Below are 23617 nucleotides of genomic sequence, written 5' to 3' on the forward strand. Positions count from 1 at the left end.
TCATGAGGACACAGCTAACCAACTGCAGGTTTTTACAATGCTAGAGAACATAAACATGAAGAAACTTCACTTTCTCTACCATGGAAGACATTGTATCAGTATAACCAAATATGTCTGTGTACATTTATTTTTAAAACATGTAAATATATAGATGCAGATTATAGAAAGGAAACCCTCAGGCTCTTGTCATATTACAAGTTCTGCCAACGTAGTTGCCAGGAAATGTTTACATGAACTTTGTAAGTACTGGAAATCCAAACACAGAAAGAATATTGCACTGTGGCATTAGAATGAAAGCAAAATGTAAATTAAAGGGAGCTGAAATTAACTTAGCTCATTGTCCAAATTGGAGGAAAAGCAAAATAACAAGCATAAAATTGTTAAAAGAACAAATGCATGTTTATGCTTTGCAAATGTCCATAGTCAAAAGGATTGTCAGTAGTAGGATGGATAATATTCAATGTGTCTTTTAGCACAATTTCCATTTATTCCTCAGATCAGCTGCACAAGGAATAATCTGTAAGGGTTCTACTAGACAGAGGTGTGCTTGGGGTATGTAAAAGGTCGTACAGAAAGATGCACCAAAACAAAAATCTCAAACAAAATTATATACTGCATTCTGAAGAGGACTAAGGCCATTCCAAGTCAGCTTTGATCCAGCTTCCTTCCAGAAACTCAAAACACACCTTCTGCATCTACTGGACTGAAAAGAAAATACGCAAGAAAACCATCACACATTCTCTCTCATTAGTCCTGGTTCTTGCTCAGACATCCTTTCTCTTTTGCTCTCTGTGGGAGACTGTCCATTTGCTTCCTCTCCTGAAAAGCTCATCCCCTCATCTACTGCTGCCTCTCTCCTCAATTCTTCTATCATGGTCTCAACACTTGCTTCCTGCACATAGAGCCGTTTCTCTTCCTTCCACTGTGAGGGACTGGACAGCTGCACCCCTGTAGTATGTAAATAGCTAAGTAGGCATTTTGAGTTTTCATTTATTTCATTTTATTCACCTAACAACCTCAGAAACAAGGAAAGGATTATTTAAAAGGGAAATAGAGATTATTGTTCTATCCTGAGCACACTGAAGCTGGACTGGCTTATTTGGTAGGTGTTAGAAATTCCAGGTTGTTCCAGCTCACGAATTACTTAGGAAACTGAGGGTAGTTTTGGTATGGCCAATGAAACGGTACAGATAAAATGAAACCCAAAGCATGGTATCATCAGGCCATGCTGTCAAATAGAAATTATTATTCTATGGTATTTCAGTTGTTTAAAAAAGCATATACTATTCATTAAAAAATGAGAGTAAATGGTAGAATGTTTAATCAAAATTAAGGAAAAGCTTGAGAAAAGAGATTTCTGGCAGTATGATTTGTTGATGCACAAATTCAGTTTCTATCAAAGAAGGGATAGGATTATTCTAAAATGAAGAAACAATATACGTTACACTTTTTACAAAAATCTACACTGATTTGAAATAGGGATATTATTAGGCAGTTCTGCCATTTGATCACGAATAGCACAGTATCACATGAGGAGATGATGAAGCTGCATTTATACAGTTCCTTTTATCCCAAAGGATCTTGACACTCTTTACAAAATATACATATGGTATGCCTATGAATAAAAAAAAAAACCCACATAGAAACAGAAATCACTTTGACCAGCACTGCAAATCAGAGCATCTGTTTAACAGTGCACATCAATATTGGTCTTTAATTCAGGGAAGGATTTAAATTGGAATAGTATATCTAGGAGGACTTATTAGCCCGTGTGCCCTTATTAATTCCTAACAGATTGTACGTGGAAGGAAAACAAAGGGCAAATTACAGACCCCTGGATCACATCCACATGCAAATTACTGTAAACTTGAGATAAGTTCTTATTGTACAAAACTTGGATCTCCAAGGAAATATTCAAAGTATTTCAACGCTGAAATTCAAATACCAAAACAAGTACAAGCTACAATATGCACACAATCCCTATGAACAATTGTGCCAAAGGCCACTGATAAATCAAGTAGAACTAATCCCCGAGAAAAGCCTTGACATTTGGTTGAAATAAGGACATTAAGTTGAGTTGGTCAGGGATTATTTTTACTAGGGTTTTTAAACTCAAAATGGAAAAAAAAAACAACGATCCAAACATTTCCCAGGAAATGATCAGTTTCAATACTTTTTTATACACTCCTTTTAGATGACAATGGATGTTGTTTTCTACATTTTCAACCCAAAAATTTGGTTGTCCTCATTCTAAATTACTTAAAAGTAGTTGAAAAGACAAAAACAAGTGGAAACGAAAACTTCCAAAATTCAACATTAATTAAATGAAGAGTTTCATTGGCCAAAACTCGTTGTTTTTCTAACAGTCTTCTGAGAGTTCAACTGTTCATTCCAATACAGAATTGTTTGGTAGCCTGATAATTTTCCCAGGACAGGAACACTATTTTGTGCTTAAAACTGTTACGAATCTAGCCAGAGCAGTTTGCACCAGGTAACATGAACTTAATGTGGCCTGATGCGAACCACGTGAGCCGTGGTCATTTGGAAATGGTAATATTGTATAAGGACAACGAACTCTTCCTTAAACCAAGGTTTTTGAGAAACAGGCTCCAATACTGCTCACTCAGACAAAAAAGACCAGAAATCAAAGAGGAATTAATGCTATAAAGGAAGTAGCTCTTGCAAAACAACAGATGGAATGAGATCGGAAACACATGTAGTAAGCTGAACTTTTTTAATAAGACCAAAATGACAGAATTGGAACAAAGGAACAAACTGGATAAACACGCACACAAATCAGCAGAACAGTTGCTAACTAGAAATGGGTCTGTAATGCAGAGTCCGCATCTGGACTTAGAGCCCAAATTATTTTCTAAATCTGGGGCTTGAGATCCATGACTTTGGTCTAGATTTTTGCAGAAAGAGTGGTAAACCATAAAATCTCTGTCACGGCTAGATTAAAACTTTCTCCAAAATTTCTAAGGTGAATTAGTGGCCTAATTTTTTTAATGCTGATATTCTGGATTGTACATAAGATGGAAAGTCAGTTCACATGAAGATTCTGATCTAGTGCTGAAGTGTGTAAAAAGGCATTAAAGTAGAAGCAAGATGGACTGCATTTTCCCCAGATTCTGCATAAGGTGAGAAACAGGGTTTTTGTAAGAAAAAAACCTAGGCAGGTCAAATAGTTGGATCAGGAAAACAAGCTATAATTATTAGCTTATTGTTATGATAAACTGAAGTAAATGCTTTTGAAAGAATGCCTCCTGGGTCTTTCTTGGGCATTGCTTTCCAAATTGCACACCCATCCCAATGTGAGGTTGTGTTATGAAGACACAATTACATCTGAAAACAGAATAGACTGTTTAAATAAAGAGCAAAAAAAATTTTAAATAATCTGGAACTGTCATTATTTGAATTAATCAGAGAAGTATTAAAACACTGCCTGTTTAATATATGCTTAATTTGTTAGGACACAATTACCCTGATGATTCTCCTGATAAAATCAGAAAGTAGACTTTCTCCAAGTCCTTTAGATGGTAGTTGGCTTATGATAACATTTACCACTCTTTGAATACATTGTCTGGAAGTAAAAAGCCCTTAATCCTCAAGTGGTATGAACTAATCTGTGCCCACTGAAGTCAACAGATGTGGAGCACAATTTTGTGTGTCTGACATGAGAGGAACCATCTTTCTTTCAAATATTTCTCTCAAAACATATAGTAATGTCAAATTACTGCCAAAATGAAAGAGATAAGTAAATGATTAATCTAATCCACACAACATTTTTCCTGCTCACAGGACTTCTACACACAAATCTTTTCAAATGTGTTATGTATTGGAAAGTTTTTGGTGATGTCTGTTATTTTTTCTCTATTATTTGAAAGCACTTAATCATACATTTCTTCATATGTGTTTTCAATTAAATTCTGTCATGTAGACAACTGTTTTAGAAAGTTACAAAGTATGGTTTCCATTTCCTAACTACACAGTACCAAGTCACACTCAAAATTACTATTTCTACTTCAATATATGTTTCACAGTTTGTATGAATACTTGCACAGGCAACTTTGAAATTTGCTTTCAAGAACAGTGGAGTCGCTAAAATTCAGCTGTATAAATACTGGTGATAATCAATGAAAAAGAGAAAGCAAATGTAAAGCTAATCAGCTTATAAACCTAAGGAAATATTAGCCAAAATTTTATTTCTAGTCATAGTTCTGATTTTGCAATATCACTCTTGGTTGTGTGCATTTTTTAGGTGTTAAAATGTAATAGCAAGGCAAATGATATGTCAGTGCATGTAGTTCAGGGGTTATCAAGCTCCTGAAAACGTCAGTTTTATGCCAACAAACCAGTAGTAGGGAAATGTAAAAAATGAACAGTTTTTCCTTCTGAAACTTCAAGCTGTTCAAGGCTATAGGACCACATCAGAACATAACCTGTAGCCATCAGAAATGCCACAGTAACATCCTCCCGTTATCAGTCAGACCTGGTTGACTGATCCCTCAAACAACGTTAGCTTTCCCTTGGCTTCATACAACTTCCTGTAATTCTCTCCCTTTCACTCACCAACTACACCTGTGAGCTGCTGCACAAGTACTAATTTTCCAACAATAAAACATTATTAAGTTCTGCATTTTGTACATTTGCTTATGCCAAAATATATGACACTAGGACACAAAGAATAAACTCTAGCTGGAAAAGCACTTTACTATTTTTAATTTTCAAGTAATATGTATGACAATGTCTTGTCCTGCGTATCGTGATCTAATGTACCCTTTTGTCACCCTTTGGTAATTCTGATGGATGAAAATGACATTACAGCCTGCATTACACTTAAGACCCCAAAAAGGTTAAAAATAAGCAAAAAACAATTCTTTATCCAGACTAAGACACTTTTTTCCTCACTTTCCATCAAAGAAAGGTAATCTAGGATTCTTAATTAAAAAGTAGACCTTCTATGTCTTGACTGTATCTGTACCAGAAAACTCTTACTTGCTACTGCTCTCTCTGTTCATACGTGGGCACACATATAAACGCTTACCAAATTCTGTAAAACTTGTATTTGGGAGGACAAGAACAGAGATTCAGTATTTTTTAAAATCTACAGATAGCTAAATTGGTCAATTTAATAAATAAAATAGCTGATAAATGAAACAGCTAACAAAGTCTCGGTTATACCAATGCATTAAAAGATGAGCACAATTTTTTAAATAGCCTCTCAGAAACTATACCAATATATCTTGTAACTGAGAAAAGAGCTTTATTTCAAAGAATAAGTGGCATTCATAGAGCTAAAACAATGGATCATAGCTATCTCCATTCAGCTACCTCACTCCCATGAATTTCTTAAAGTAATGGTCTTTGGTGTTCTAATAGGTAACAAAATAAAATTATTTTCAAATGTACATTTAGCAAAACCCACTCCATTACGCATTTGGCTTGCCTATAGTTTATAAACATATATTTATATAAATATACAGTTCCTCCCTTGGTGTGAGGAGATAAAAAAATCTAGCATTGTTACTGTAGAATAATAGAAAATTACTAAACACAGAAAAGATATTGCAAAATGTTGTCACAAAAGAGCCAAACCATTTTCCAGGGTTTCAAAATAATCTCTGTCAGGAACTTTCTTTTCTCCAATTTTTTATTAAAAACATGCACACACCAAAAAAATCAACAAAGCAAGGATGCTAAGCCACCAGTCCACTAGATGTGAGCTTTCGGCATCTTCCCTAAACTCTCAGAATGCTAACTTAGCTCAAGTAAGATTCCACTAATTTGAAAAGGCCACAGGACTCTTTCCACCAAAACACTTTATAGAAAAAAGGCAGGAAACTCAAAACACCATAAAAATTAAGCAACAAATGGTGCTTTTATACATCCTTTCACCTAACCATAAGGGAAAAAAAAAACCCAAACAAACCACCAGAACTGTAAGAGCTGAAAGTAAATAGGAAATTACAGGTTATCAATACCATGTTGGAAAAGTACTTAGAGGCACTGAAACAAAGGAATAAAGTGAATGAAAATGTATTAGAAAGCATTCTAAATCTAAAGTTCAGAATTAAAAGAATGTTTCATTTGAATTTCTCCAAGGCCATGAAAGAATTAATCTGCTATAGTAAATTTGGACCACTACAAAATGAAAGGAAGTGGCATGATGTTAGGAACACAGAATGGAATGATGGATAAGATCAAAGGATATTCTATTCTTGGTTTTGTCACAGGCTTTCAAAATGTGAATATTTTCAAGTACTAACATCTGCTAAAATAATCAGAAAAGTTAGTGCAAAATCTGGGTATTATCTCTGAATACATCTGCATCAAAAAAAAAACCACGGAAAAACTATCACTTGGGTGCTGCCCAATTCTGCAGAGTTGCAGCAACTCAATGGAAGAGTTGAGTTAACTTCACTTGAAGTGTCTTCAAATGAAGAAATTTGCTTAATGGCTTTTTCACTTGATTCAGCCCCTTGGTTTCACCAAGGTCCCTAATGTGATTTCTCCTGCACACCTACTGTTCTTTCATTCTTTTCCTGCTTTCTTCTTTAATTCCACTGTTTATGGACTCAGATTTCACAATTAAAGGGTTCCTAATTTTTTTTTTAATATTGATACAGCTTCACAAACATCCCTGTACACTCTTTAATGCTTTCTGTTTCTGGATCTCAGATCTGATTAGAATTTTCACTACTAAAAGTTTGACAAAACCAGTACAATCTGGAATAGAAATGGGGAAATCTGCCCTTGTATTCTGAGAATCCACTGTATGCATGGTTTCTATCAGAAAGCTGATAGAACATCGGTTGATTGCCAGTTTATCAGAACAGATGTGCAATTAATGCTTTTGATGATATATGATATGTGGCATGTACTAAAACATGAGTGGTTTTAAGGATATGTATTAAGTTCGTCTAACCAACACTGGAGGCATGAGGATGTGTACGATGACAACCTCAAAGGCACCAAAGACAAAAGAAGTAAATCACTGATGCTGTATTTATACTACAGAAGAACATGTCTCCTGGTTTAGTACAAAGAGGAAAACAGGAAGAGGTAAAACCAAAAGCTTGAGAGCTATAGGTGCGTTACAGCATAACCTGCCAAAACGAAGTCACTACAGCACATCCCATGGGGACCACACGACAGCAGAGCAAGACAGATTTTTTTTTTTTTAATTTGGTCTTGTATTTGTTTTGCTTGGACCCTGTTGTTTCCAAGTCTTTAATTTCAACCTTTTAATGTAAATCTTGTTTTAATATCAAGGTCTCAGTGGTACTTGGAAGAGCAGAGAGACCCTTGAAACTACCAGGTGTATTATCTATATGAATCAACATATTCCATATTATGAAAGCATACAGAAGAATTGCCTGAGCAAACAGAAGAATTGCCAGGCCCCGAGGACTACCTACAGCATCTCAGCAGCAGTTAATGTGGATGGAGCCTCTGTTACGGTCCTCTGGTACTGGGCAATCACCACAGACAGCTGGCCTTCTGCACAATGCAGGCTGCAGAAACGTGTATCTCAAGGTCTTAGGCAAACCCCAGAATGTGTTTTAAACAGAAGCCAAAAATACATCTGTAACAAGCTCATACGTTGGCTAACTGGAACTAGGATCTCAAGTCACAGCTGACTGCTTCAAGCATATTCCAGAGACCACAACTGTCCTCATCATTTGTCTGGGTCTGATTAATCTCCCAGTGAAGCCTTTCTGACTACATGACTGAGACCTAGATAGAGCTCCAGGAGCAGTAGATGGTAATTATTGGCATTGTGTGTAACACACATGGCATGAAAAGTTTTCTCCTCCTTGTACGTTTCTGCATTCTGGTTTGCTTTTCCCGTATGGTAACACTCGCTTATGAAAGGATATAAAAACTGAAAATCACAGAAAAGCAGAAAGATATTCAATAAACTAGAAACACAACTATTCTTCCATCTCAATAATCAACATTAAAAAAACCCTCATTTGTCCAAATTTTCCAGGTCACTTAATCATTTATAGTCACATAAGCACAAATATTCAGAAAAGAATATGAACACCTTATTTTATTACTTTTATCAGGTCTCAAAAATCTGTGAAAATTTTTTTGGAGGTAATACGGTATTTCTCAATTACATATGAAAGCATTACTGCAGATGACACATATAGTAAGTGAATTTAACTATAACCCTCTTCATGTTATAGGATTTTGTTACAACATTAAAAATATATGTCATAAAACATTTAACACCTTTAGATGACCTCTAATCAGCAATATGTCATGCTATTCAAATTCCATCTGTCAAATGCTGTAGATACAGGTAAGTAAATATAAATGCCATTAAAGGCACAAGTTATTTTACTTGGAGAAGTTCTAGCATTTTGTTTTTTGACAGCTCCTAATCTGGATATCTTCCAGTGTCAACAAAACCTGTTCAAGCAGAATCTTACCTTGTTTTCACTACGTCAAGGGGATGCATCAGGCAAATTTCTACAAGACCTATAAAATAATAAAAAAAGGCCTAATAAACATTTGTACAAATAGTAGTTTAATTTTAATTGACTCCAATAGCTTCTGAAGTTTGAAAAGTAAAATAAAAACCTAAACGTATCATTGATGACACAGTTCTTCCTATACCTGGTATATTAAACACGCTCATCCGTAGTATATTGGAATCATCAGGGATTTTACACAGTAAATGGTGCTAATTGTTCACTATCGTGGGGAAAGTGAGGATTTAAGCTATGTGATTGATTTAATCATAGTTTTTGCTCAGTTTTCTGACTTAAGAACAGCAGAAACATTTGACTGGTATCATAAATAAATACATTAAGTCGTGCTGAAAGTAACACAGGAAAGGAGTTCAGGTTGGCACTGGCTTCTTTGTCATATAAGACTAATCCCTAAAGACACTGCTGTCATGTAAAACAGCGCTGGGGGCTCAGACAAATTTGATATTAAAATGACAGCTGATTCCTGAGCTGGCTATCTGAGCTGCAGCATTACCGGTTCTTCATCCTATCCTGCTCTGCACTGATGCTGACATATAGTCCTGGCTTTTCCCCTTCCTGCTCCACCATTCATCATGAGCACTTAAATTCACATGCTGGGGACTTCCCATATCCAAGAATGGAGAGCGTAAATAGCAAGGGAGCAATGCCAAGAAAGAAGAGATCTGGAAGATCCCGAACAGAACTGCCACCACCGGCTCCAAAGGTGGTTTGTTTCTTTTTTCCACCCACCTGACACCTCATGAAAAGTCCAGAAGTCTACCATCCACATTTTGCTGATGCTCCCCAGCATATGTCAGCTGGGGAGAACTTTCAGAGCCTCTCTCTATTTGCTTAAATTTTCTAGGCTTGCCTACTCCTCTGTCCATTTCCTATATCACCATCATTTCAAACAGCAAACATACAGTAGAAAGATGTACTTATCAGGATCATACTAAAAGTGTATTTTTGAGACCTGTTAATGTGCAAGGATAATAAAAACAACTACACAGATCTTAGAGGATTTTTAAATACTGAGAAAATACGTATCTGTATGTCCAAGATACTAGATTATCACGTTTTTGAACTTGCTGTGCCCTGGTTTATTAAGACTCTTAAGCATCCACAGTCTCTTTTTATCCAGAGTAATAAATTTAACGCTACAACATGCAAAAAAACATGTGAAGACTATACTTACTATAATGTTTGAATGCATTTATTTAGTCTATTTATTATTGTGGCAAAAGTAATCACAAACCTTTTGTATTACAGAATGTGTCTTTTGATAATTCACAGCTAAACTTCTAAAAAGCTTTATTCAGGAAAGCATTCTTATTCAAGTTAAAATATCTGCAAATTTGTTTCTTTAAGCATACCATACAGTCCCACTGAAATTAAGCACATGCTTATGTTCTACTAGATGATCTTCTTGTTCAGATATCACCATCTAAAGGTCCAGATCCCATCCTCTTATTTTAATGGCACAGAATATGGCCCAGCTCGGGTGTCGCTAAAGCTCACAGTCTCTAATACCTAAGACAATTTATTACATGCTAGGCTACTCAACTACTTTCTCTTTCTAAGCAAGGCAAAGAAATTACTCTAACAGACAGTGAAAATCTCATTCTGAATCGTTCCACACACAAGCTACTGAACTAATGGAATTTGCATTTTGGCCCTATTCTTCGGCAGACTCGATGGAGAAAGACTCTTGGTGGGTCTCATGCAGGAACCAGGCTCCCAGGCTCTGCCTGGGTAGCGTACACTGCAGTACCAGAAACTCGAGTTCTTTTTTTCATTACTGAATATAAATCTAAGGAAAGCTTAAAGTTTCACATTTCAATTATTTTAGAATGAGTAAGTTTAGTGTTTCCAGTAGAACAGAATAACTGTGGGGGGTTTTAAGTTTATGTAAGAGAGGATTAGATTCCAAAACACTATCTACTTTCTATATCACCTTTATTCAGACTCTCTGAGTAATAGAGGTACTTACCTAAGTAAGCCTTTTACACTGAACCAAAGCATTAGCAGAAGGAAATTTCTCATTATAGTCAAAGGAGAATTAGCCAATAAAATCAACAGAGTTTTAGCTCAGCCTATAATAAATACCTATATTTAAAAATAACCATTAATTTTCCGCTTGATATACTTTATGTATCAAATACATATATTAATGGTAAAATATATTTCTCTTAAGGAAAAGCAATCTATTTGTATAACACCAAAGGACTGCAAAAGTTTTTGTACACAAACACAAGTAATTTTTGGAGTTAGTAACAAAAGGAGGGCATAAATGGTAATGCTAACATTCTCAACTAAATGTATCTGAACAGCAGCTTACATGAAAGTTTGCAAAGATGCTAGAATGTTCAATCTGAATACTTGACATAAAATACTGGCTGAGAGTTCTAATTTAACATATACAATTTTCCTGCTTTTCTGTCATTCCACTCTAATATATAATGCTTGCAAAACATAAAACTGGCAGATAACCCCTTACACCTAGCTTCCTGCCTCTGTGTTTGAAAGGCAGTACTAAGTTAATATTTATGACCCTTGTTTTACTGTATTTTCTTTCCACTCCATGCAACATTGTTTTGTTTTTCCAGTCTGGATAAAAGGAAGACAACATGTGATATCAGTGAAAGAATATTAATATTAGTAGTAAGCAAGTCATTCAAAATCATTTAATTTAATATTTGTTATATTTTTTCTAGAAAGCAAAAGCTGTTGTTATTTCTGAACAGATTTACTTATTGCTATAATTATTGCCCAGGAATGACTTTTATTTTACTAAAATAAAGCCAAATCACATGTCACATCAGGGAACACAGACTATAAGTTTTCTATCCCAATTCTGTCCCAAAACCTATAAACTACTCCAACAGCAGCCAACAGGTGCTTTGCAAGTAGAGCTGCAGTTGAATGCTTCAGTGCTGGCAGGGGGCATAGCCTATGAGTTTTTTTCCTTTCCAACCACCCTCGTTTTCCAAATTCTCCTCCCCACTCCTCCCACCCTCCATCCGTTTTTGATCTTCTATTCCATCTTTTTTTGGCAGATAGAGCCTACAGTAGGGGGCCAAGCATGGGGCCAGGGGTTGTTCACCCTGTTTTTGCAGCATTAATGTCCATTTTGGGAGAAGACTGTACAGTGCCAGAATTTGGCTCTATTTTCTTGGTCCTCATAGTATAATTTTTAATTCAGGCATTTTTCCAGCAACTGAATCAGATGAATTCCAAGGTCCTTGGCAAGAGCTCTGTTTTGATAACTTCAGGATTCTATTGGTTATCTGCCTTTCTCAGTCTTTCCTTTGTCTCATCATTTCATTACGCACTAGGTTTTAAACAGTGGATACTTACTAGATTTCACCAGACAGAACTCTTCAAAAGATGCTGGGATTACGACACAGCTCTCTGAAGAGCACCAAAGGAGCACACACGGTGCAAGACACCAGTGGAACAGCTACAAACACAAGCTACATTTTTCCATCTACTATAGTAGTCATGCAAATCATTACAACATCCTACTTGATAGCCTGCCCAGAAAGTGTGGTGGCCCTACTAAGTTACAAGCACTCTGAGATGTGCTCAATAAAACAAAATATATTGCTCTTTCTTTAGCTAATGGTCATCAGCTTTGTGACAAATTCAATTAGCACTACGAAAATCTAATTTGCTGAACAGCTATATCAGGGTGCAATATCTTTTAACTTGCCACACTGTAAAGACTGCTGTTTACAAATCTTATTTTCATGATAAAGTAGTTAACATAGCTACAGATAGACTGTCCAAAACCATATTCTAATCGTCTCATTGGGTCTCCTTGGTGATGTCACATGCGAACTAACGCAGAGTGATTTATGATGGCCTAATTACGTTTAAAACAACTCAGATCCAACTAGCCGAACAAGAGCCCAAAGGAAATATAGGAAAGAACAATTACTAGGTCAGTCCAACATTTGTTGTCTTCTGGGTGGGAAAGCATTCCTTGTGAAAACTGGATACTAACCATTAAACAAGCCATAATCAAAAACTGTGTGTTGAAGAAATAACCAGCTGTCATCATTGACATCCTCTCAGTGTACACAAGTGGAACATCAACAACGAGAAGGGAGTCCAGAATTCTATTATATAAAACATTCTGCTCATTAACTGAGCCCATGGAGGGAATAAAATGACAGAAAATACTGACCCCCAAATTGACCCTCCTCAGTAGAGCATTTTTCCCTTTCTTACCAATATCTTCTATTTTTAAATTGTTCGCCATTATGGATTACATTACAATTCCCTCTAAAAGATTCACACTTAAAACTGCAAACTGGCAATCTTCAGATACATCTCTTCAATGCAAACATTTTGGTGGCTGGTGGGTATTTTAATTCCTTTGCTCTGTGTTCCTTTATTCCATCGCACACATGAATCTTGTATCAATAATCATACAACGTGTCCTGAGAATACTACGACTGTTTAAAATGTGCTGTAATTATCCATCTGGCAAAAAGTGAAAGTTTGAGATTTCAGCAGCACAAGATTATAGCTCTCCTCATCTCCCCAAGTGTTTCCATACTTTGTCTATTCACTGAATAGGGAGAAAAAGAATTACATCTAGCTAACAGTACTTGCTAAACAGCACAGATAAAAACAGAATCATTGTGGCTTTGGTGCTCCTTAGGGGACAAATTCTTTACTTCAGCTCTTCTTCGACCCTCAAAGCTATGAAATGAAAAGTGTGAAATGCCTGTGATACACACTGATTTGTCTTTCAAAGAAACCTGAGCAGCTCACCCTCTACATGTTTTCTGCATAATACACCCTGAACACATTCCAACACAGATTCAAGAGATGTAGAGCATGATCCATGTGTTAGTTCAGACAACCTCCTACAGCGTAGAAGTCATTATGCACCCTCCTCCCCTTGTGTTACTCATTTCCCTGGAATAACACAGTCACTGGAGAAACACAACAGAAAGGAGACTGGTCATAGAAAATGTGGCAATAAACACATCAGGCAGTGTATATTGTATAGCTGGAACAGTTTGTATTTATTTTGGCTTTTATATAGATATAGTTACAATGTAAGAAATGATCATAAACATTTTATGCGTACTATGCATTTCCTTCTGAGAATATATGCCTGACAGAAAGAAACTTGTGTTGATCTTTGTATCCTAATAAAAACAATGACAAATTCCTCTTAAATCTGCTTGTCTGTTGGCTAAAACACTTTATTTGACAAAATGAAGCATGGAACCTCTTCCTGATTGTAACAGCATTATCTGAAGAAGAATCAATGCCTGGAAAAAAGCATTCCCGCAGTCAATTCTACACAGGCTAATTTCCATTAGTCTGCCGTCCCGCTCCATCTTCACAGAAACATAAAGCTCCTACCTGTTCTGTAAGGGTACATCCCTCAGAAATACCCACAAAATACTAGGTTCACTCTGATATGTGTGGCAGCCAAGGTCCACTCCTTTCCTAGGAAAACAGTCGCATATTGTGCCCATCTCAGCTGAGTGTGGGTCAAGCAGGCTCCAAGGAAATCTATACAGCAGTATGCATGGACTATGCTGGAAAAGACCTACATATTAGCCTTCACTTAAGAAAGTGACACTTATTTTAACTCTTGCCCAGGATTCTATTTAGAGATGTGGTATGGGATTAACTAATGGTACCCTGGAGCTCCTCAAAAACATTAATTAACCTTTTAGGTAATGAGCCAAATCAATGCTTTCCTTAGAAAATGTGGAGAAATGGAAAGTTACTCCAAAAAGTACTTCATAATGGCAATGCTGCATTCATGAGTCATTCTTCCTTAGAGACCTTGTCTACACTGAGAAAATATACTAGAAAACACGTTAATTAAACAAGATGTTGAATATGATTTTTCCCTTGGTGTGGACAAGGATGTCTGTGTTTAAAAATGTGTTAGCTGATCAAAATTAATCCCAGGAGGAGCTCTTGATTTACCATCGTTACCTAATGCATTTTAGAAGAAGGCTTTTGCATGCCTAGAGGAGGAGCTGGGTCATGTTCAACATCTTTTTAGACAACTGTGTTCCTTAAAAGATGCAACCTGTCAGTGTAGCATTGCTATCTGGAAACTGAGGAATAGCAGGGTTTGGAACAGTGATTATCTGGCTTTCAAGAAATCCCAGGACTTCAGCAGCAGACGGAAATTTCTGATGTTTGTAGCATTTGTGCTGAAAGTGGTCAGTGTTCTTGGAGCTCTCTTCATGAAAGTAATTCAGCCTGTGCTGAATTCATAAAGGCTCCTTGACTGTATAGCAAATTAGCATTTTAATCTTCAGGGTTTCAAGTAAAGGTTACTCAAGTGCTGGAGAATAATATCCTAGATGTGTTGAAGACAGGAGCTGGAAATGAGTGTTTCAGGCAGCAGGTCATCTAGACTGGCTGTTGATCAGCTGTAAATCCCCTTCAGCTTCCCAAGTCCCAGTCCAGAGACCTAGAAATGTGCTCACACTCAATACTCACATCAGACAGTTCAAACTGCTCATCTTTGGTGCTGACAATGCTTACCTATTATTTGCATGATTTCACTGCTCCCTGCCCAGCTAAAGAAAGCATTATTATTGCCAGATCGTACACTGTTCAGTTCTATTGCAAATACAAGAGAAAAGTAATTATAGTCTATTAATTTTTGCTGAGCTTGAAAATTGGGTTACAGCAGTTAAGTGAATAAAGACAGAAAATGGTATGGATGTTCTTAAATAGTCATGCCATGAATAAAAGATACTCAAACCTAAGTTGTGATTATACCTGGGCACATATGCATAAAACTTTATATGCATTTATAGGCTTTGAAAGGGCAAATTTCACCTTGTGATAATACATGCATATACAAGTACTGAGAGATTTTTGTGGTAATAAACCAACATTTGCAATGCAGCATTTGTCAATAAGGGATGTATTGTGAAGCTCTTAATGATTGTCTTGATGCCCCAGGTACTTCATTAAAAAAAAGAAAAAAAGGTTGTTAAAAACCCTAAGATTATTCTTATACTTTAGTTCTCTTTTTGACTTATTTTTATTGGATCTTCAAATTGAAGATAAATGGCCCTATCAAGGTATTGTATTCCCCTTTCACAGTAGTTCTACCATAGTATGGGCTTTTTTTGGCAGTCTAACACACAGCCAAGCTGCTACATGTAGATTCAATGTGAGTGGAACAGGTGTAAGTATGCTAGCCAAAACCATGGGTCCCCAATCCACAATATGTACCTATCTTATATTTAGCAGCATTCTGTAATAATTTACCAATGTATTTCTTGCCTCTGGGTGAAAAATATCTAGCTCTAGTGTTTAAAGTAGGTATGCAAACTACTCTAAATTTAGCACAAATTTATTCACTCTTTGTTTTTCACAATGTTTTTGGCACAATCAGCCAAATCAGTATATTATGTTCATGCTGCCAGCGCCAACCACATCTTTATACTTACTGTTGCCTAGAATACAGCTCAGCGAATCTTCTAATGTGCTTCAATTAAACTGCTCAATGCTCATTTATGTTCTGAGTATTGTTTGCTGAGTAAAAACAAAGGCCATCTTCCAGTTTAATGTGAATTTTTTATTTGACTGCAGAAATACTTATATACCTGACATTAGACAAATCTATGACAATTTGGAGGATCAAGTAACTTTTAAATTATGTACGGTTAAACACATCTATAGCAAGACTATGAGGAAATGTCAAATCACCCAGGAAAAATCAGTGGCTAGTCACAGAGGATCTTCTACTACATCTATATCTCCTTGGAAGAGAGGTTCTTCCAAACTCCAATAGCATACAGCCCTTTCAGAGGCAAGCAATTCCAACTGCACTACTCACATAAAGACTTCTTGAGGTAAAATGCAATGCAGAAATGTTCTTCGTATGGCAAGACCTACAGCATTTGCATTTATGGCATAGTCAAAAAGGCAGTCATCACGACCACTTTAAAATTCCAGACTTTACACACCTTTACTTGATTTTAAAATACCAAAGCTGTTCCAGTGAGGCTGAATACCATGGTGAGCTTGATTATGCAGTCAAACAATGCAACATTTAGGTACTGATGCAAAAGATAATGGAGCAAAACCCAGCACACAACATAAAAAACACAAATATTTTCTCTACGTTCTGAAATATTATTGAGGCAATACAGCATGTACCTCTAGAATTTACCATTTAGAATGTCACAGGAATTTGCTTAATCTTAATTTCCATTTCAATGTTAATAATAATAACAATAATATCAAACAACTCTCAAAAACCTACTGAATTGGACTTGAAAATATTTCTGGGCAAAGTCACTTTTTCCAAAATGATTATTTTTATTGCTATAAAGAGTTGTTTATGTAGCTATCTGATTTTTTTCTTTATTTAGTCTTTCTACATCCGTTACTGACGTTGTATTGACATTAAAGTTTGGACTTATAAAATAAACACTTGCAATTTACAAACTGAAGTATCTGAGTCTCTAGACACAAGTGAAAGGCTATATATTGTGCAAGTTCTCCATAAATTCTTCAGCAAGTATTAGTGCTATTATGTCACTCACATATGACATATTCTTTCCATCATGTGTGTCTGAAAAGGAAGTTTTTAAAAACACGATTGAAGGGACCACTGAGGTCAGCGCTGGGTTACATGTTTGTGTCACTACAGCTTTAGATATTTCAATGCATATTGAATCAATATTCCTGCAATGAAAATGTGTAACCTATATTTTCTTTGCCGTTATAGTAAAATGCTTCTCCATAAACTTGTTTTCATAAGAAGTTTGCCCATTCATATGTCCCAGAGCTGTTGTAATCTTCATTGCTAATGCTGATCTAAGAGCATGCACATTATTCTATTTCTTGACACATTTAAAGTTCTCTAATGAATAAAGCAAACAGCTTATGGCTGCTTGGACTGTCACTCGATTGCCCCGGAGGGCTTTAATGTCTTTAAAATAGGCCTCCTAGTTTGTATTTAACTACCTTGTCCACAGAGGTCTGAGGGGTAGAGCAGATCAAAGATGTGCTGGAAACATAAAAAGCAGCTGTCCTTCATTTACCTTTAATTAGCTACATCTGACCAGGTTCTTTATGGCCTCTTTGTCACACATTCAACAGTCTATAAGCCTTCTGACCTGTCCTTAAGGACTGTACCATTACAAGAGTTTCAACATATTGCTGAGATTTTCAAATACATTGTTTGTTGGGTTTTTTGCCTGTACCAGTAGTTATAACATTGCACGATGACAAAAGCATACATTACTGTGAAAATTAGGTTGGTCTAGTGCCATTTTAAGATTTGGGTTTTCATTAAAAATTTTATACTTATGATTTGCAGGTAGCGCTCACCGATTTCATAATACTTTACACAGGTATCTAGAAATTGAATAATTTTGCAGTAAAAAAAGAAAAATATCATCTTTGATTTGTTGCTGTCCAAAATTTCCACTGAAGCTTGTAAACATTTTTTTTTCTATAATGGAGAAGGGATCAAATTCCAAACAATGTCTCAAGAAGAATATATTCAACCTTCATGTATCAAAGAAAAGTAGTATTGTGGTAGATATAGTTCTGCAGAGATCTAAAACTATAGGCATCTTTATTTTTCTTCTCCAATGTCCCACCAATATTAATGACACTTACTAAAGGATTACAATACCAACATTAATCCCAGTTATCAGACGAGGCCTAAAATGAGTGCTTTGTATAAAAAGATATTCAGGACCCAATTCTCTGCTTATTAAAATGGAAGCAGCTTCCTAGCATTTCAGAGAAGTCTGCTAATGTATACCAGTAAGGAACTGGACTCTTGGTGCCAAGACTACTAAAACACAATGACTGATTATCAAGTATCTCTGGATAGAATAAAAAAAGAGATAAAATACTTTCTTGACTGTGACCTGTGTACACACAATGCTGCCAAATATTCTCAGGTCTTCTACTGCATACATTTTTTGTTGAATTCTCTGTAGTGGCAACAGGTGATGACAGCACCACTTTTTTTGTGTTATTTCAGCAGACACTGGTCTTCCCAATATTTTTCACCACTCCCATTTGCTGGCAGTACATCATGGCAAAGTTTCAAGCGAAATCTACTATGAGGCTGTGTGTTAACTGGGAAACGTCAACATGCAAAGCCATGTATAGAATTAACCTGTCTTTAACATTTTCAGACACCCACGCCCTCCCTTCTTTCCAAAACTTGATTACATCAGCAGCTTGCCAGCATTAAAACAAAACAAAACAAAACACCAAGGAAGAAAAAGATGGGGGAAAAGCATAGCTGTACATAACACAAAGACAGAGCAATAATCCTCCAACTGGTTGGTAACGCTGAACTTGCCACGAGACAAATGTCTTAAAAACATAAATACCACCAGCTGAGAAGGAACAATTCTCCACTGAAAGTATGAGGACTTACCACCACTGACTGTATCGATAGATATTTTCAACTTCCTTTGAGAAAATATCTGATTTTTATTGGTCAGGTAGCAAATGCCCTTGTTCCGGTATGCTGAAAGTAATTATGAATTTCTAAGGATCTTTTCTCACAGAAGACGGATTTTCTTCACTACATTTTATAAAATGAGATGTTTTTTTTCAGAACAAAATGAATCCACAAAACAAGTGAGGATTCTATAATCCTGTTGTTTATTTCTTTAATACAAGCTCTAATCACTGACAGGTGGTCAGTTACATATAAAGTAAAAAAGGGTAACTCTAAGTCTCAATATAGCCACAACGTTTTCACAGGAACGTCATCACCTGTAGAGAATGCCTCTGCCATGGCATAGTGGGCCACACTACTGCTGATGCTAATAGGGAAGCTCTATATTCCTTAGTCACGTCCCTCGTTCCCTGCATAAAATATATGTATTGGAGTCGGGTCATGTAATGCAATCTGCACCTGAAAAGTATTCTACAATCCAAGTTTTTGATATCTAAATAGTGGATATCCTGCAGTGCAAAGTCAACCTTTCATTGTCCAAATCTCTCTTGTCTCCACATCATCTTGAGTTCCACAATATAATCCATCCCCTTCACATAATCATTAAAAAAACCCAGGAAAATTAGACTTCGTGTATACTGGCAAGTTCAAATATTGTCCTCTTCTCAAGCTGTTAGGAACAGATAGGCCTATGAAATCCAGCTTGATTGTTTTCAGGAGGCAAATGATGACATACGCTTCTTCTACAATATGACATGGAAGAAAGAAAAATTGTCTGCAAAGTTCCTAAAGATGCAGCATTTGCTTTTTACATTATTATCAGAGGACTGTGACTAAGACTCAATAAACCATTTAATTCCTTTTTGCTACCCTGTTATGTCTATATTTGCAATTAATTAAGCACAGCAGAAATGGGTGACAAGATTAAAGCAATTACTGCCGAGGCCTCAAAACATGTACATTACATACAGTCCTACTTAGAAACAGATTTTGTCTTATCCTTTGGTTTGGTTTGGACCCCTTTTCCACGTTAGGGTTTGGAAAGCACTTGGTGAACTGACAGCAGAGCAGCCTGTTTCATTCCCTTCAAAAAAAGAACCTAATTCTTCTTCACGATACAGCACTGTGAAATGAACCACACTTCTGCTTCAAAGTAAAAAACCAATGTAAACACAGCCTGGTATACCCTTCCTGTTGACATGAGCCTCCTGTTGTCCATTTGAGGTAGACAGATTACCTGGTTAAGTATCTGTACAGCTTTTCAAGCATTCTTGCGTGTAATCCAAGGATATGAGAAACAGGGAAAACAAGCTAGAACAGAAAGAGAACTTAAGAAGACTAAAAGTTAATAAAATATCAGTAGACACATCAGAAGTTTGTGAAGACACTTTTGTGTGTCATCAAAGATTATAATTAAACCATAAAGTTGGTTGACGGAAGATTTATCAGCAGGTCAGATAAATGGAGGGCATCAACATAAGAATGTGAGATCCATAAAGGGAACTCAAGAAACTTTAAGAACTATACCGAAAGTGCAGCTTTTTGGTATCATTTGCTTTCTAGAATCTAAGTACCGACCTTTTCCTGCAGCTCAAAGATAAGACTAAAAGCATCTGTGTGCATGTCAGGATGATGGCTAATATAAATATTTTCTAAGATAGTTTACAGCAGAAACAGAGAATATAGTGTAGTGTAAAAGAAATATGAAACTTTCAAGGCAAAATGCTAGACTCGAAGAGCAGAATGAAGGACAGAACACAGTAAGATTTTTGTCTGCTCTCTTCTCCCCACACAAATTTTTTAAGTAGACCATCAGTGCAGTTTATTAAAATTTTCAGCCAAAAATTCTGGTGAAAAATTTCAATATTTAAAACAATACTGAAAATTTATAGCATCGCCTATTTTTTTTATATCTGAGAAAAGGCAAAAATATGTGAAATATTTGACATATTACATTTCAGTACTTTAAAAATGAAACATTTTAGAAATCCCTTCACTGTGAACATTTTAAATTACATGAAAGTTTTTTTCCCTGTAGTTTTGGTTCACTAAAAATGTAGGGAGAAGTTTTTCTTGTGATACAAAGAAAAATACATTTATTTATTTTCCCAAACTATCAGTGAACGTCTAGAGTGAATTCTCTGATCAGGTTTGATGAGATATGAAAGAAAAAGAAGAGGCAATCTGGCTTTTGAGCTACTGTGCAGTTCATCGACTGGTATTACATCACATCACTGGCAGTAGGACAGCACTGTGGATTCAGGATGGGCTGCTGTGTGATAAGAACAAAGTCTGATTAGAGCCTAGATGAATTCCACAATGCAGTGGAGTTTTGCTGTGTCAGGAAACCACTGTTACCTTCCATTTCTGAAATTTTCTCATAAATCCTTGTTTTCCCACTTCACACCTTCTGGCACTCAACCAACCAAAGCATTGCCAGTATGCAGATTTGGAAGTCCAAAGACTAGCCACCCTTTACATGGAATCGGGGGAGGAAAAGCTAATTTATCTCAGTAAGAGGTTGTAGCAGGAGGAAGGCATGGGAAAGGTCTGGGACTGGAAGAAAGAAAACAGAATACAGTGATGTCAGGTAGTGTTTGTATATGAAGCTACACAGGTGGTCTTACACAGAAACCAATGGTCCAGGTTTGGTCAAAAACCACATATAAAGCTGAATATAGTGCACTGGGGCAGATGCCAACACTTAGGCTGAAGAGAGTGTCCCAGTATCCACTTTGTATTCAGCTATGTGGAAAACAGGAGCTTCCTGCTGAGGAGGCAGAAAGCTGTCAGGACAGCAGCCTCAGAAATCACCAGACATTTGCTCATTGCCCGTCCTTCAGCACTGATGGGAACCTGCAACACTGAAAATTTCGTCTGGAACACAGAGCATTCTTATTGCAACTACTGATGACAATTATTACCAATATAAATTCTAAGTTGTTATGCTCTTTTCTTGAACATGTGCTTTGTTGTTACGGATTAAATCATAGTGTAATTTAGTTTGGAAGGGACCTCCAGAGGTTATTTAGTCCAACATTAGAAAACCCTGGCCTGCTCCACCCAGGTTGGCACTATCCACAAACTTGCTGAAAATGGCCTCCATCCCATCATCTAGTCTGCTAATGAAGACAATAAACACTACTGCTACCAGTATTGATCCCCAAGCAACGCCACCGGTTACTGGCTGCCAGCTGGACTTTGCATCACTGATCACAACTCCTCAAGCCCAGTGGTCCAGCCAATTTTCCACCTACCTTATTGACTACTTACGTGGCTCATATCTCACCAATATGGTGACAATGAGTCTACAGGAGACTGTGTTAAACACCTTACTAAGATTGAGGTATACAACATCCACTTCTCTCCTCTTGTCTACAGAGCAAGGCGTCTCATGATAGGATGATTAATTAATGCATGATTAATTAATGTAAAAATTGTGAGACCAAAGACTTAGCCAAGGACTATGTAAATTACTTTGAGAATAGCCACAATCCTGTTATCAGTGGGAATAGTCTTACTCTTACTTGCTTAAATAAAATCAGGCTTTTAATATGTGTTTGCTATTATTCTTTTTTTATATGTGATTTTGGTTCTAAAAGTTAGATATTATTTAAAGTACTCTTTAATATCAACTGAAGTGTTATTTAGTGAAATGTAATTAAGGTAATTTTGGGATACATTAGGCTCTATTTTACTTTTATTAATGTGCTGGTTTTGGCTGAGAAACAGGCTCTTCACTGTAGTGCCTGTAGTAGCCAGGGACCTTTCCAGCTTCCCGCACTCTGCCACGTCGGCGGGAGGCTGGGGGGGCGGGGCCACGGCCGGGGCAGCTGACCCCGACTGGCCAATGGGATGTTCATTCCATACCATGTGACGCCGTGACCAGTACATTAACTGGGGCAGTTGGTGTGTGGGGACCAGTGGTGGTGGGTCGGCGGGCGGTGAGCGGCTGCGTCATGTGCGGTTTGTTTTGGTGGTTCATTTCCCTTCCCCCCCTCCCCGCCCCGGGTTTCACGCCTCTCATTGTTTTCCTTTCCATTGCATTTTTGTTGTTGTTGTTTTATTTTCATTATTAAACTGTTCTTATCTCAACCCACGAGCGTTACCCTTCTGATTCTCTTCCCCATCCCAGTGGTGCAGGAGTGAGCGAGCGGCTGTGTGGGGCTGAGTTGCCGGCTAAACCACAACAATCAACCTTAGTGTCATAACTCACTCTAAAAAAATGTTTTTAACAGCCTCACTATAACAGAGCAAATCTTCCATTTTAGTTAAGGTAAACACATAATTTAAAGCTATGAGTCTCTTTTGGTTTTAGTTCCCAAATTCCTCTTTTCAGTGTATGCAACCTATGTTCAGCATTCTTCAGCCTTCATTTTTGTCTGTATCTGGCATGAGAGATCCAGGTAAAGAGAAACATCAAGTTACAAAACTCATGGAAATCCCATGAGTCTTGAAAAACCTGGAAACACTAGTTGGAAATCTTGGCATTATAAGCCAAAGAGGACACTCAGTTTCAAATATCTGTTTTGATATTCCCTGTATTCCACACTTGGAACTTAATGCTGCAGATACTGTAAGTAACAACATATTTAATTTGTAGGTTACACATTCACATCTTGGATAGCCTATCAGTATAAAATCAGTCTGTTCAGAGTTAACACCGAGAATTCATTCCTGCAGAAAA

General features: G+C 36.8%; 1 protein-coding gene across 7 annotated transcripts in view; it reads right to left on the reverse strand.

Annotated features, from left to right (window-relative positions):
- Positions 1-23617, reverse strand: part of SLC25A21 (solute carrier family 25 member 21) — a 259062-nt gene that overhangs the window by 103066 nt on the left and 132379 nt on the right. For 6 of the 7 annotated variants that reach the window (XM_064460313.1, XM_064460311.1, XM_064460310.1 and 3 more), the window contains one exon: positions 8445-8493. In XM_064460313.1, the coding sequence (XP_064316383.1) occupies positions 8445-8493 (49 nt within the window). Of the gene's footprint in view, positions 1-7421; positions 7523-8444; positions 8494-23617 lie in introns of those variants that run through there. The other variant, XM_064460320.1, reaches the window with a different exon arrangement.

This window comes from Phalacrocorax carbo, chromosome 9, assembly GCF_963921805.1.
Source record: "Phalacrocorax carbo chromosome 9, bPhaCar2.1, whole genome shotgun sequence".
Lineage (NCBI taxonomy): Eukaryota > Metazoa > Chordata > Aves > Suliformes > Phalacrocoracidae > Phalacrocorax > Phalacrocorax carbo.